The sequence below is a fragment of the Hypanus sabinus genome, chromosome 7 (genome assembly GCF_030144855.1).
Source record: "Hypanus sabinus isolate sHypSab1 chromosome 7, sHypSab1.hap1, whole genome shotgun sequence".
Classification (NCBI taxonomy): Eukaryota; Metazoa; Chordata; class Chondrichthyes; order Myliobatiformes; family Dasyatidae; genus Hypanus; species Hypanus sabinus.
This window is the reverse complement of record NC_082712.1, coordinates 73,402,536-73,418,654: the sequence shown is the minus strand read 5'-3', so window position 1 is coordinate 73,418,654 and position 16,119 is coordinate 73,402,536. Positions and strand designations below refer to the sequence as shown.

The following is a 16,119-nucleotide window of genomic DNA, read 5'->3' as shown; positions in this document are numbered from 1 at the left end:
TCTTTAAGGGAGAGAGACAGAAGAAGTTTCATTTTAGACCAGTTAGCCTGGCTTCAGTGGTTGGGAAGATATTGGAATCCATTAATAAGGATAAGGTTTCTGGATACTTGTAGAGGCACAGGATAGAATAGGCTCTTAAGGGGAAATGTTGCCTAACAAATCTGTAGGAATTTTTGAGAAAATAATAAGCAAGATCAACAAATGAGAGTCAGTGGATGTTATTTATTCAGATTTTCAGAAGGCCTTTCACAAGGTGCTACACATGAAGCTACTTAACTAGAACCCACTGAGTTATGGAAAATACACTAGCATTAATAGAACATTGGCTGATTGAAGGAGGCAAGGAGTGGGAATAACAGGGGCCTCGTGTGTTTGGCTGATGGTGACTAGTGATGCGCTGTAACTGCTCAGACTGCTTCTTTTCAAATTATATGTGAATGATTTGGATGATGGAATTGATGGCTTTGTGGCCAAGTTTGCGGACGATATGAAGATACTTGGAGGGGCAAGTAGTGTTGAGGAAGCAGGGCATCTGCAGAAGGTCTTAGACCGAATAGCAGAATGGGTAAAGAAGTTGCAGATGGAACATCGTGTGGAAAAGTGGATGATCATGCACTTTGGCAGAAGGAATATAGTTGCAGATTACTTTCTAAATAGGAAGAAAATTCAAACATCAGAGGTGCAAAGGGACTTCAGAGACCTTGTGCAGGATTCTCTAAAGGTTAACTTGCGGGTTGATTTGGTGATAGAGATGACAAATGCAATGTTAACATTCATTTCTAGAGGATTAGAATGTACAAATGCAATGCTGAGGCTTTATAAGGCATTGGTCAGACTGCACTTGGGAGTATTATGTGCTGTCTAGGATCTCTTTATCGAAGAAAAGATGTGCTGGCACTGGAGGTCCAGGAGAATGATCCTGGGAATAAAAAGGATAATCTTTGATTGCTCTCGGCCTGTACTCACTAGAGGGGGGTTGTAGAGGAGGGGAATCTCATTAAAACCTGTCAAAATATTGAAACAGCTGGATAGAGTGGATATGAAGAGGATGTTTCCTTTAGTGGGAAGAAATCTAGGACCAGAGGGCACAGCCTCAGACTAGAGGGATATCTATTTAGAATGGAGAGGAGGAATTTCTTTAGTCAGAGGGTGGTTAATCTGTAGAATTCAGTGTCACAGGGGTGGGGGTGGTGGCCAATTCATTGAGTACATTTAAAGCAGAGGTTGACAGGTTCTTGATCGTGAGGGCATCAAAGATTAGAGGACCAGTCAGGAGAATGGGGTTGAGTGAGATAAATCAGCCATGATGGAATGGCAGAGCAGATCAATGGGCCAAATGGTCTACTTCTGCTCCTATGTCTTATTCGTACACCCAATGCATTTATTTAGGTACAACTTCCCAGAAACTATACAGCTAGTCATAAATTTGAATGGTTTTGCATTGTCCTCTGCACTGCAATTCTCCTACTGGCACAATGGGTTTTCAGCAGTCACACTAGCTCTGCACGCAGCATTGGACCAACAATATATGTCAGTTATAGCTTGGTGTTCAACACCATCACCTCAATACTAACCATAAACCTTCAACACCTGGGTCTCTTCCTCTGCAATAAAAATATACCTTTTCAGATCTTAACTGGTGTCTCACCAGTGACCAGCAAAGATTCAGAAATCTTTCACAAGACTCCAACAACCTCCTCCAATACCTCCCATTGCAGCAAGGAAACATTTCATGAACCCTTCTTTGTATCTATTAAGAAAAATATTTTAAAAGGCAACCTCCTTCTCACGTGGGAATATACTGTGGGTGAGAAGTATTTATTTAAGAACTCACCAATGTCTTCTCTAACTTTTGGTACCCAATTATGCACAAGTTTGCACTGGCTCCTTACATATTTTCCACCACCATGGCTTTAGGATCATGGTACTATTGTGCGTTTTGATCATCTTATTCTTTCTGGGATATTCATCTTTGTTTCTTTTTTTGTATGGATTTGGAGAAATCAGAGGTAGGACATCTGGCCCCTTCGACCTGCTCTGACATTCAACACTGTGACCAAGGTGACTTTGGTATCAATTTGACTTTCCCTATGGTCCTTTTAAAACTCAATTCCCCTGCAGTTCTAAAATTATCCCCTTCAATAGCATTTTTTTATTTAAAAGGTTAGAGGATTGAAAGGCTGCACAATCCTGAGGAAAGATATTCCAACTCTCCATTTTAAAAGGATGATCCCACATTCTAAAATAAACTGCCCAGGCAAGAAGTATTGAAACATTATCTCAGCATCAAACCTGCAAAATCCCTTCAATCTTGTTTCAGTAGGAACCTCCCCCCCCCCCCACCAAGCTTTAAAGAATACTGGTCTAACCTACTCAATTTTAAAGTGCTGTAATAGTCTTAAAGTTCTAGGCAATAGGACTACATTATTTTAATTTCATTCAAGACTCTCTACTGATGAAGGACTGCCACTTTTCAAGGGCACCACCATAGCGTAGCAGTTAGCACAATGCTATTACAGCTCAGGGCGACAGAGTTTGGAGTTCAGTCCCGGTGCCCTCAGTAAGGAGTCTGTACATCCTCCTCATGGTCTGTGTGGGTTTTCTCCAGGTGCTCCAATTTCCTCCAGCAGTCAAAAGGCATACTGGGTAGTTTAAATGGTCATTGTAAATTGTCCATTGATTAGGTTAGGATTAAACCGTAGTTTGCAGGGGTAGTGCTGCTTGAAGGGGGCAGAAGAGCTTACTCTGCACTGTATCACTAAATATTGAATTGCAACCTTAAAGAAAACTGGGAATGACACAATCAAAAAATAAACTTAGAGACACAAAGAAAGTCACTTTCACTTTAATGGCAAATGATTTTTTTTGCAAGGTTAAAAAAAGTACAAAGGCTGGGGTGAAATAACAAGTAGTTTACATTTTTTGATAAATCCTGCTAAAGGGAAGCTTCTGAACCAAATCCCAGTTGTTTATAAAAACCTGCTGGGAATCTCAGTGTGTTGTACGGTATCTATATGGGGGGAGGGATGGGTGATGTGGGGAGGGGAGAGTTTACATTTCAGGTCAAGACCCTGCATCAGGACGGAGAATGAAGAGCGAAGGTATCCAGTTTAAAGAGAGGGAATTGGGGGGGGGGGGGGGAACGGAGGGACAGAGAGAGTAGGTGAGAGATGCTGAGGAGTGTTGAGACTTAATGGACCAATGGAACCAAGTAGGGGAGAGGTGGAGCTGAGAAGCAAAGGCTAAGGCGATGAGTGGAAACAGACAAGGAAAATAAAAAGGCAGATGAAGCCAGGACGGCAGAGGGAAATAGATGTTGTAGAGTGATAAGCAGGGCACGAAAGAAGTGCTGGAAACATAAGCAGGTTGCCTTTGTGTTCTTATTGTCCCCCCCTTCCCTTTCTTCCCCCTCCCCTCATCTACTTTCACCCAGCATATCCAGCTTGTCTCCTAATTCTACCTTTACTCTTTATGGCTTAATCTGCTCATTATCCCTCATTCCTTCTCTGTTCAACCCCTCAGGACTTACAATCTTCCATCCACTCTCAGCCCTGATGTTTGTTCTGAACACAAAGCAGTGACAATTTGCCCCTCAGCACTTCCTTTTCATCCACTCCCTGCTCAACCCACTGAGTTCCCATTTAGTTTTATGATCTGCAGCCATGTTCCCAATTAATTAAATCCAGAATACATGACCAGAATTCTGGATTCTAATCAAACAATGTCAAACCTATAATTACTGAACTGCATAAATCAACTAGGCATTGCTGGCATTTTAAAGATGAATTAATACTACATTTCTGACAGTTTTTGCAGTCGGAATTACTTGAAATTGGATGAATTTAGTTTGGATCCCTATTCAAGATTAATGTTACGGCTTCTAATAAACTCAACTTGTGTATGTTACATCTATACATAAATCTATACAAAAAGATCTATACAATACTTTACATGAAACACCATCTGCTGGTAAACAGAATTTTCTACTTCACAAACAAGAACAGATAATTGGATTAGATATATGGTCAAAGTGCAATTAACCTTATGTTAGAACAAGATCTGCTGTATCGCTTATTCCAATGGTTGTCCAACTGCAAATACCAAAAGTGCATCATGGTCAACAGATTTTTTTCCTCCGAGTTGCACTTGTGCCATCGGTCCCTATTAAAACATTATTAGTTGTTCCACTCCATTATCTGAGAAAGGATCCAGGGTGACAGAAGATGGTTCTGATTTGGCAAGACATGTCCTTTGAGATGCTTCATCTGAAAATTAGACAAGGAATTAAAATACATGCAGGAACAAAAACCATGTTTTTTTTCAGAAAGCTATGCTTAAAAAGCAGCATTACTAGGGGCAAAAAAACGCAACCAGGCACAATTACATTGTGAGTTTAATTTAATGAACACTGTTGCAACTTAATAACATCACTAGTCCTTGCACAACCTGTATGAACATATTAAATTCATCTGTAGATGACCTGTAACACAAGGTTTAAGTTTCCTTATTAGTCTTGCTGTGACATGGATCAATACTAAAGGGACGCACTCCACTGTGCATTAGAATAGCCTCTTCAGTGGAAAGACAATAGTTATTCTACTTATTTAAAAGGTTAATACCTTAGAAATACCCGTTTCATTTCTGCATTTGCTACAGAGAAAGTAAAATGTATTTAAGTGCTGTTTGTAATTTATATCTGCACAGCAGAATTGGGTATATACTGCATAATTCCTTTGAAAGGTAATAGTTTCAAAATACTTTTTGTATGAAAAGCACCTAAAGTACATAGCTTGACACAGTTCAGTTGAAGATAAACAACGTACAGAAATTGCAGGCATGATTCATACAGCCTTTCAAACTAAAAATACCCTAAGACTACATACAGAAAGGAGCTTGCTACAATATTACAGAGAGGATGATGAATTAGAATATATCAAATGCGAGAAAGATGTTAGAAATCCAAAGCAACACATACAAAATGCTGAAAGAACTCAGCAGGCCAAGCAGCATTTGTGGAAAAGAGCAAACAATTGACACTTCGGGCTGAGACCCTTCATCAGGATGGGTCTGAGATTAGACTATGCCAACATGCCTGGTTTCAGCATGCTGACAGCTTCTTCTGCACTAGAAAATGATACAAGTATATCACCAATATAGAGATGCCTTATTATATACTGCCATACTTCAACCTCGAATTCCTTCTCTCCCTCAATAGCCGTCCTCTTAAGGCCATAGATTGCTACAGCTGGTAAGGGACAGTTACCAAATGCAAGAATCTCAAGCAATACTCCAGAATCTCGTTGTCCAGTTGGTGGTCTTGAAATCACAAGAAAAATGATCTTCTCTCACTACAAAGTTGTGGAACATTTGTTTGATGTCTGCGATCACTGTGATAGACTCAATCTGAAATGCACGAGGACCCCAAGCACACTCTTATTGAGGTTTGTACCCCCACAAAAGCACATTGTGCAGTGGTATACCTTTGAATTGGACACTCGAATCAGAGACAATTTTGATTTCCTTTTTAACATGAGACTGAGGGACACGAGTCGACCAAGGGCCTGTCAGCTGTTGTTTGGTAGGAGTTTATGTTACAAGTGGAAAGGAAGGGGAACTATCCAACTGTCTGACTCACCTGTGCTAAACTCTGTTTATGATTCAAAGGAAGACCTCATCTTGGATGGATGCTGCCAGCTTATGATCATCCTATGAGTTACAGAAGAAAAGCTTGCCTAAATCTGGTTGAGCAGAGGCAAGTATGTCAGGGTGCTTGGCTGGCTTACCTACAATCTTGTCTTTCATACAGATTCTACTCTCACAGGGTCTAAAATGAATTGGACACCTGTTCTCCAGGACATTAGTCTTGAATGTGCTGACAGTGGGCTGGTGAGCACCAACAAGGTGGTCTTCACCCACTGTGACCCACCCCAGGTCTAGTCATTGGGTATAAGGTGCTTTGTCACATACCTTATATTAATGGATGGTGCTTTTGCCAAGCAATAGGAGAACTTGTTTATTTAGCAACACAATACAGAACAGGCCCTCCCTGGCCCTTCGAGCCGCACTGTCCCTGCAACCCCAGTTTAACCCTAACCTGAACAAGAGTCAACTTATAATAACCTATTAACCTAACCAGCACGCAAGCTGAGCTCACTGACTTCATTAACTTTGCCTCCAACTTTCACCCTGCAAATTTACCTGGTCCATTTCTGACACCTCCCTCCCCTTTCTTGATCTTTCTGTCTCCATCTCTGGAGATGGCTTATCTACTGATATTTACTATAAGCCTACAGACTCTCACAACTACCTGGACTAATCCTCTTCCCACTCCGTCTCTTGCAAAGATGCCATCCCCTTCTCGCAATTCGTCCATCTCCGCCGTATCTGCTCTCAGGATGAGACTTTTCATTCCAGGACGAAGGAGATGTCTTTCTTTTTTAAACAAAAGGGGCTTCCCTTCCTCCACCATCAACTCTGCTCTCAAACGCATCTCTCCCATTTCCCGCACATCTGCTCCCACCCCACTTGGGATAGGGTTCCCCTTGTCCTCACCTACCACCCCACCAGTCCGGGTCCAACAAATAATTCTCCGAAACTTTTGCTACCTCGAACGGGTTTCCACTACCAAGCACATCTTTCCCTCCCCCACCGTTCTGCTTTCCGCAGGGATCGCTCTTTACGTGACTCCCCTGTCCATTCGTCCCCCCCATCCCTTCCCACCGATCTCCCTCCTGGTACTTATCCTTGTAAGTGGAACAAGTGCTACACCTGCCCTTACACTTTCTCCCTCACCACCATTCAGTCCTTCCAGGTGAGGTGACTTCATCTGTGAGTCGGCTGGTGTGGTATACTGCGCCCGGTGCGGCCTTTTATATAACCCGATGCAGATTGGGAGACCATTTCGCTGAGCACCTACGCTCTGTCTGCCAGAGAAAGCAGGATATCCCAGTGGCCACACATTCCACGTCCCATTCCTATTCTGATATGTCAATCCATGGCCTCCTCTACTGTCAAGATGAAGCCATACTCAGGTTGGAGAAGCAACAGCTTATATTCCTGACGAAGGGTCTCGGCCCGAAACATCGACAGTGCTTCTCCCTATAGTTGCTGCCTAGCCTGCTGTGTTCTACCAGCATTTTGTGTGTGTTGTTGTTTGAATGTCCAGCATCCGTAGATTTCCTCGTGTAGCTTATATTCTATCTGGGTAGCCTCCAATCTGATGGCACGAACATTGATTTCTCTAAATTCTGTTAATGCCCCCCCTCCCCTTCTTACCCCAATCCCTTATTTATTTATTCCCCCCCTTTTTGTTCTCCATCTCCCTCTGGTGCTCTTCTCCCCCCTTTCTTTCTCCCTAGGCCTCCCGTCCCATGATCCTTTCTCTTCTCAAGCTCTGTATCCCTTTTGCCAATCACCTTTCCAGCTCTTAGGTTCACCCCACCCACTCCTGTCTTCTCCTATCATTTCGGATTTCCCCCTCCCCTTCCTACTTTCAAATCTCTTACTAACTTTTCTTTCAGTTAGTCTTGACGAAGGGACTCAGCCCAAAATGTTGATTGAGCTTCTTCTTATAGATGCTGCTTGGCCTGCTGCGTTCCACCAGCATTTTGTGTGTGTAACCTAACCAGCAAGTCTTTGGACTGTGGGAGGAAACTGCAGCACTCAGGGGAAAACCATACGTTCCACAGGGAGGATGCACAGGCTCCTTACAGGTGACTCCACTATTGCATTCCAACATCCTGAGCTGTAATAGCATTGTGTTACACTATCACAGCACCCAGAATCCCAGCAGAAGAGTCAATTAGGGGATCTTGTCAGGTATGCTGATTTAGGAGTTGGGGTTTTGCCCCTGTTGGTGAGAATCTGGTCATACTTAATGAGGGTTGACAAAAGTAAGCAGACCTCGCCTTCTAATGATGCCGCAACAAACCCACTGGCTCTTCTTCTGGAAACTTCTGATGCTCCCCACTGTGTTTTTAGAGAGCACAGGGAAACAACTTTGAATACAGAATATGCAAAAGAATGTTGATTTTGACAATGGCATGTTGCTCTGATCATTTAATATATATGTTTTTTTTATTCAGGATGTCTTTTTGGGGAGATGTTGACTAGATACATTTTAAAGCAGGATTTGCCTTTCCACCATACTTCTGTGTACCTGGAAATGGATACAACCGATGGGTGCCCCGCTGGCTCCCTGCTGGAACCAGTAGTAGCCTAAGGTGCTGGTTCAGAGTGAAGTGTTAAAGTGTGCTGGCCACTGTAGTCCTGCTGCTGTAGACCTTGACTGTCAATAACTGGACTATGCGAAAGACATGCTGGCTGTGCGGTGTGGACAGCTTCTCCTTGTAAAGCTAGAGCACTCTTTGTTATATCCGAAAAGAATTTGGATATATCCTTCCATAAGATGCATTGGCTGTTGTGAGGGCAAAACAGGAATGATTCTGGTCATAGACCCACCCCTGTCCAAGTCATCTGCTGCTTCATACACCTATGCTTCTGTTGCGGCAACCTCACAATCACGCTCCTCCTCGAGCGCACTTAAAGTAGCCTCTATACATGCTCTCCTCATGTCAATATGAGCTTCTCTATTTGCATCTCAACTTGGGGTTTAGCGCATTCTGCTCTCATTCTTGCTGCCTCAGCTCTGGTGCAGCTATGTTAATTATGACTTCACTCAAGTGTTACGAAGATGCAATCAATGAGCCGTACTTCTGACCTGACTTCCAGGTCTTGGCAATTGATGTACCTCTGGTTGGAAGCTGGCATTATCATCTATGATGTTCAGATGCATTTCCAGTCCATAGGCAATGTACCTGGAGATGAGTTACCTTCTCACTCTATTGCCCTTGCAGTGCATCTCTACATAGTTAAACAACTTCCCAAATATCATCCAAGACAGAAGTTTTGCTCAGGGTTTTTAAAAAAGAGATTTCTAACTTGCGAAAATATATTGTTGTTTCAAAGACAAATAAAGAGATAATGGAGATGAATGGCTTTCTACTGTATGCTTCAAATAGAATCAGAATTAACCTGTACAGGAAGTAATGACCACGTAAAATTAACTACACCTCTAGAGGCCATAACAATATCTCCAACTGATATTTAGTTGCTTATTCAATTTCAAACTTTGGAACCTGGGGAAACACCTACCAGCAGCATTTTGAGACACAAGGAGAATAGAAATTCTGAAATATTGGATAACGGTCAACCTGGAGGAGCAGTGTTTGTCAGTGGGGGGGGGGGGGGGGGGTGGAAAGTGGGGAATCCTGATGTGTTGCCATTCAAAACTTCAACAAATTCCTCCCCTCCCGACCAACACACACACACACACACACACACACACACACACTGCTTGACCCACTGAATTTGTCCAACTAATTACTTGTTGCACTATCATCATGTCTTCCAATTCTCATTAATGCATAAGCCAAGTTACTCAAATAACCTAGAGTAAAATAAGCAGCAATCACCATGAGTTTTGGATATTGAAGACTGGCAAAAGATCAATCTATTTCTTTTACTTCCATTCCCACCCCCCACTTCAGTACCATTGTTAAATTAACCCCCACAGATTGCCAGCTTCAATGTTATCACACATCATATACCAAGAAAGACGCAATTTTAGGAATTGTCTTAAGTCATGCCTTGTAGATGGTGAAAAATCTGGTCAAAATATGTAATAGGTGATTATATATAGTATGAAACCAAGTACTTTAAATACGGAAATTAAAATTTAAATCTCCATCAGAAACCACCATTGGTGACAGTTATTATTAATGTTACAGGAGTAAATCACCAAGAGCAGGGCACCTAAATATATCCAAAATACAGTACACTTTTTAGTGCAAAATATTTAGCATTTGATCAGAGTGGAAATTTGATGTACAAGGATGATGTTACTTTTTTTGAATTAAAAATTCAAAAAAGTAACATCAGGAATGATAGGGTTACTGTATGAGGAATGTCTGGCAGCTCTTGGGCTCTATTCCCTGGAGTTCAGGAGAATGGGGGAAGGGGGAGAATCTCATAGAAACATTTCGAATGTTAAAAGGCCTCAACAGATTAGATATGGCAAAGTATTTCCCATGGTAGGGGATTCTAGGACAAGAGGACACAACTTAAGGATTGAAGGACGTCCCTTTAGAACTGAGGTGCAGAGAAATTACTTTAGTCAGAGGGTGGTAAATCTGTGGAATTTGTTGCCATGAGCGGCTGTAGAGGCCAAGTCATTGGGTGTATTTAAAGGCAGAGATAGATTTAGGATCTTGATTAGCCAGGGCATCAAAGCAGGGGAGTAGGGATGACTGAAAGAATAAGATCATCCCATGACTGAATGGCAGAGCAGACTCGATGTGCTGAATGACTACTTCTGTTCCTATATCTTATGGTTTAAAAATACCTTTTACATTTGGTGTTGCTTGCGTAAGCTTGTATTGTTTCAAATGGTCTCATGTTTCAGCTCAAAGAAAACCCTGCAAGGGGACACTGGCAGGGATGACAGCAGAACAGCAATGGGGGCAATTCAGAATATGTAGGGTAGATATATCTCAAGGATGAAGAATTATTCTAAAGGGAGAATGAGACAACTGTGAGTGACAAAGGAAATCAACAACAGCACAAAAGCAAATGAGAGGGCATATAATATGGCAAAAATTAGTGGGAAGTTAGAGGATTGGGAAGTTTTTAAAAACCAACAGAAGGCAACTAAAAACAAGAAAGGAAAAAAATGAAATATAAAGGTAAACTAGCCAAAAATATCAGAGGAAACCAATTTCCCCCCCCACAGGTATACCGTTAAAAGAGAAGCAAGTATATTAGACAGCTAGAGAGATCGCTTGGTGCTGGTATAATTCCGTTATTTCAGATACTTCAAACTATGGCTTCTGTACTTCTACTTCATTTGATCTGCTTCAGCCATTTTCATTATGGATTAACAACCAGGGTCAATAGCCTACCGTAAAGAGTAAAAGAAAGACCAGAGTGGATATTGGACCGCTTGAAAGAGACACTAGAGAGGTAGTAATGAGGGCAAAGGAATGGCAGACAAATCTAATAGGTATATTGCACCAGTCCTCACCTTGGGAAACACCAACAGGATGCCAGAAATTAAAGAGGGGATCAAGTTGCAATTATTAAGAAGATGCTTGAGAAGCTAAAAGATTTGAAGATAGATAATTTACCTGGACCAGATTGACTATGTCCCAGGGTTCTGAAAGAGGTAGTTGAAGAGATTATGGTGGTATTTGTTATGATTTTTCACGATTCACCAGCTTCTGGAATAGCTGCAGAGGACTGGAAAATTGTAAATGTCACTCCACTCTTCAAGAAGGAAGAGACAAACAGAAGAAAAGAAATTATATGGCAGTCAGTGGTTGGAAAGGTCCATTAAGGGCGAGGTTTTGGGGTACTTGGAGGTGCATGATAAAGTAAGCCAAAGATTCATGGTTTCCTTAAGGGGAAATCTTGCCTGACAGATCTGTTGGAATTCTGAGGAACTAACAGGCAGGATAGAAAAAGTTGTTTACTAGAATTTTCAGGCAGCCTTTGAAAAGGTGCCGCACATGAGGCTGTTTAACAAGATAATAGCCAATGATATCACAGGAAAGATACTAGCATAGATGGAAGATTGGCTGATTGGTAGGGGGGCAAACAAAGAGGGCTCAGTCTGATTGGCTGCCAGTGACAAGGGGTGATCTGCAGGGGTTCATATTGGGACTGCCTCTTTTCACAGTAAGTCAACAATTCGGATGACATAAATGATGGCTTTGTGGCCAAGTTTGCAGATGATACACGGAGTGTCAGGTAGGCTTGAGGAAACGGAGTCTGCAGAAGCACTTGGAGAGACTGGGAGAATGGGCAAAGAAGTGGCAGATGGAATATGGTGTAGGGAAATGCATTGTCATGCCATTTGGTGGAAGGAATAAAGATGTAAACTACTTTCTAAACAGGGAAAAATCCTTGTGCAGGATTCCCTAAAGGTTAACTTGCATGTTGAATCAGTGGTAAGGAAGATAAATGCAATGCTAGCATTCATTTTGACACAACGTGAATACAAGAGCAAGGATGTGATGCTAAAGTTTAATAAAGCATTGGTCAATCTGCACTTGGGAGTATCGTGAGCAGTTGTGGGCCTCTTGTCTAAAAAAGAATGTGCTAGCACTGGAGAGGGTCCAGAGGAGGTTCACAAGAATGCTTCTGAGAATGAAAGGGTTAATAATGAGGAGCACTTGATGGCCCTGGTTACTGAGCTGGTTTAGTAGAACGAGAGGGCACGCAAAAGGTATTTTTAAATTCAAAAAAGTAATCATCTTTCTACATCAAATTCCTACTTTGATCAAATGCTAAACATTCTGCACTAAAAAGTGTACTGTATTTTGGATATACTTTAGGTGCCCTGCTGTTGGTGATTTACTCCTGTAACATTAATAATGCCTGTTATCAATGGTGGTTTCTATTAGTGACTTTAATTTTATTTTCCATTTTTAAAGTTCTTGGTTTCATCCTATATATAATCACCCATTGCATATTCTGACCAGATTCTTCTCCATCTACAAGACACAACTTGACAATTCTTGAAATTGCTTCTTTCTTGGGATGTGATGTTATTGCCGTGGACAGCTGTGGAAGCCAAGTGATTGAATATATTTAAAGCAGAGGTTGACAGGTCCTTGGTTAGTCAGGGCATCAAAAGGTATGGGGAGAAGGAAGGAGAATGTGGTTGAGAGGGATAATAAATTAGCCATGATAGAATGAATGGTGGAACAGACTCAATGGACCAAGTAGCCCAATTCTGCTCCTATGTGTTATGGTCTTAATATAAATTATAGGGATGTTGTTAAGAGCAGGTTACATTCAGAATACAGGTTATCACCAACAAATGTTTCTGCCACCAATCTTTCCAGCTCAGTCATTAGGTAGGACATTGGAATGAAAGATAAAATCGAGGTGCAAGATCAGAACGCTAATATTATGACCGACACTACATGCAAAAAGAGAGTGGAAACAATGCTCAAAATTGATACTATTCACAGTTGCAAAGTACTTACTGACATTATGAAGGACAAGATTTTCAGGAATCTTATCAAAACATTTTTGCCTAAAGTGTTGGAGAACATGGATAAATCATAGGGGATTCAAAAACAAGGGGACAGCCAACATCTTTAGTATGGGCAAAGTTCCTATCACTGTTCACAACAGGCAAGTATAGTACAAGGAGAATTAGATAACGACCTCTACAGTTGCAATTTTGTTATCATTCCCTCAGTTACACACAAATTTGTGTAGGAATAGCAGTTGAAGGAATTGAGGAGGGGGTAGGAGCAGAAATAGGTGGCAGAGAAGTTTTGTCAATTTTATTCTTTTGGAGATAATTATAAGTTCAACTCAACTCATTCAGGGGAATAATTCTCTTCTGTCAAGGTGTTGACAGTTGTTTCTTAATATTATTTTTGGAGACATTTATAAGCCATGTTAGGGGATTAGAAGCAACAGCAAAATAAATTATCAAGCCTTTTTAAAAATTAAAATTGACATTTGACAATTATCAATACCAGTAAGATCAGAACTACTTATCTGTGACCATTAAAAACTTATATTACACATACTTACCCTGAAAAGGATTGAGTGGAGAAGGATCAATAAGGTCATCTTGAAGCTCCAAGATATTAAATGAAGAGCTGCCCAAAGAAAAACCAGGTTTCTGAGATCCAAAAGAAACTGGTGAAAGAGCTTTCAAAGATGTTGATTCCCGAGTAAGCAGTTTGCCAGCTTCCTCACTTATATAGTCTACTTCACAAGGAAGTTCAGACTTGCACTGATCTTTACTATCAGTGTAATTCTGGAAATTAAAAGCTCCCATATTTTCAGCTAAGTTTATCTTTTCACTTGCATCAGATGCAATAACAGCCAAAGTCCTCTGATGAAGCTGCTCCCATCTATTCTGCAATTTTTTCATATCCAAATGAGGCTCATCCAGCCGATCAACATTGGGACTCATAGTGCTGTTCAAACTGTCATTATTACCAAGGACATCAGGAATTGTCTCCTGCAGAATTCCAAACGTTACAGAATTCAATGAATCGCGTGGAGTAGTGTTTACATTCTGTGATTGACTCCAAGGTAATGTACTATCCAATTCACATTCAGTATCTAGAGAATTATAGGATTTGGGATTCTCCAAAGTTTCATTGGTTTTGTACATTTCCAAAATGAAACTTTTCGATAATTTCTCCTTTTTAATTGGTGATTTGGGATTCAATTTATCAAGAGACAAAAATCGTTGAGAATGACCAAGATCAATCTCGTCATTGTTTATGAGATTTCCAGAATGTTTATTGGCACCTTCACTAGAACAGAAATCCTGGGAAGCAGAAAATGGAGACAGAAGTTTACCAATCAGCACACCATCTTTATCATTACTTGCAGTTTCACTATTGGAGTTATGCCGCTCATTTTCAGATCCCATATTTGAATAGTCCATTCCTGGGTCTCTGTAATCAAACTGTGCCATACCCAGAGCCCACTTTTCATTTCTGGTGGAAAGATGGTTTGAATTAGCTGTCACTACGTCAGGATTGCATGGAGTCCTACCCCAGCTTCCTGTTTTATCAATGTCAGTACAGTGAAGTTCAGTCACAGCTGAGGGAGTAGTCTCCTGAAAAGATCCAACCTTTCTATACGCTGCAGATGATGATTCATCAAGTTCCAGCTGAACTGGGTCATTTGCATAGTTAGCCCATTTTGTATGTGTAGACACAGACTCCTGGCATTTCATTCGCTCGAGTTCAGATTCTTGAACTGCACATCGCCAGCTGTTTCTAATATCTGAAACTATAAAAATAGATTTTTTTTTAAAAAAGAGCTGGAACAGGCAAAAGAAAACAATCAAGCTTGAAAAATTTAAAGATTCTTGCAATGGCAAAGATGGGATTGCAACAGATTAATAACATCAATGCAAAATATTATTTCTAAGTAATAGTGCTTTGTTGCACCAAAAGCCACAACTTCCCCTTAATTCTGTGTAATTCTATTATTTTCAAGTATTTACTTGGCTGCAAAGTTCCAATTTCATTTGACAAACTGTATACCTCACTTAATAGAATTCTAGTTCTGCATACAAATGTAACAAATTAATTGTAGGAAGAGGCAAACAACAAAATCCATCATTAACAAGTTGGTCTGAATCACCTACTGTTTATCTGTTTCTTGCATGTAGATCACACTACAGTGAGAAGTAGCAAAAGACAAAGAATAATCCAATATAATGAGCAGCCATTTGTCTCATTTTCTCCATGAATAGATGAAGAAACTTATCCCATCTTTTGATAACAAAGCTTCCTCATCAGGTTTCAAAGTAACTAAAAATGTGACATCTGAAGTACCTGCATTGCAGTAATAAAATATTTGAAGAATAATTATAGAAAAGAAATGCTGTCAACATTGTTGTAGGCATGTTTGATAAATCAGACTTAGAGTGAACTTACAGAGAACAAAAATGTTGCCTTGTCTAGAATGTTTCCAAAATGAGGATATTAGTAATTTGCTCATGAATGAGGGGAAACTGAAATAAATTTCTATAATTTTAATGAATGACACAATGGGCTCAAAAGAGCTGCATGATCAACTCTTACTCCAATGTCTTGAATTCTTCCCCTCAACTCCACATGGAATGATGAGGAAATGTTGCATTTACAGAGGACACTGAAATTTACACAGTCATAGCTATGCGTACAAATTTGAATTTCACAGGTTTTTTGATAATTTTAATGATTACTGTAGCTGTAAGTCTACTGACATAAAAACTTATTACAATTTTTATAACTCAGCAGTAAATGGGAGAGTTACATTTTAAAATGAAACTATTAAGACATACAGAAAACTTACTCAAATTTTCAGGTGTTCTTGGTAGCTCGCTTTGTGTAATGAAGGGACTATTAGACAATGAGAAAAGAATACTTTCTTGGACTAGATCTTCCTTTTGAAATACTCCAGATGAATCTTTTGTTACAGTATCTACTACCTGAAGAACAAAACAAAAAAATATAATCATAATTAAAGTTCAAAGTAAATTTTGTTATCCAAGTATATATAATCACCATATATAACCCTGAAATTCAA

General features: G+C 40.4%; 1 protein-coding gene across 1 annotated transcript in view; it reads right to left on the bottom strand.

Moving 5' to 3' along the window:
- Positions 1-2,829: 2,829 nt before the first annotated feature.
- The window catches only part of haus6 (HAUS augmin-like complex, subunit 6), a 49,644-nt gene continuing 36,354 nt past the window's right edge, over positions 2,830-16,119 (bottom strand). The window contains exons 15-17 of the mRNA XM_059974885.1: positions 15,886-16,021; positions 13,612-14,832; positions 2,830-4,265 (exon numbers count right to left, since the gene is read on the bottom strand). Of these exons, the coding sequence (XP_059830868.1) occupies positions 4,165-4,265; positions 13,612-14,832; positions 15,886-16,021 (1,458 nt within the window). The 3' untranslated portion in view covers positions 2,830-4,164. The remainder of the gene's footprint in view (positions 4,266-13,611; positions 14,833-15,885; positions 16,022-16,119) is intronic.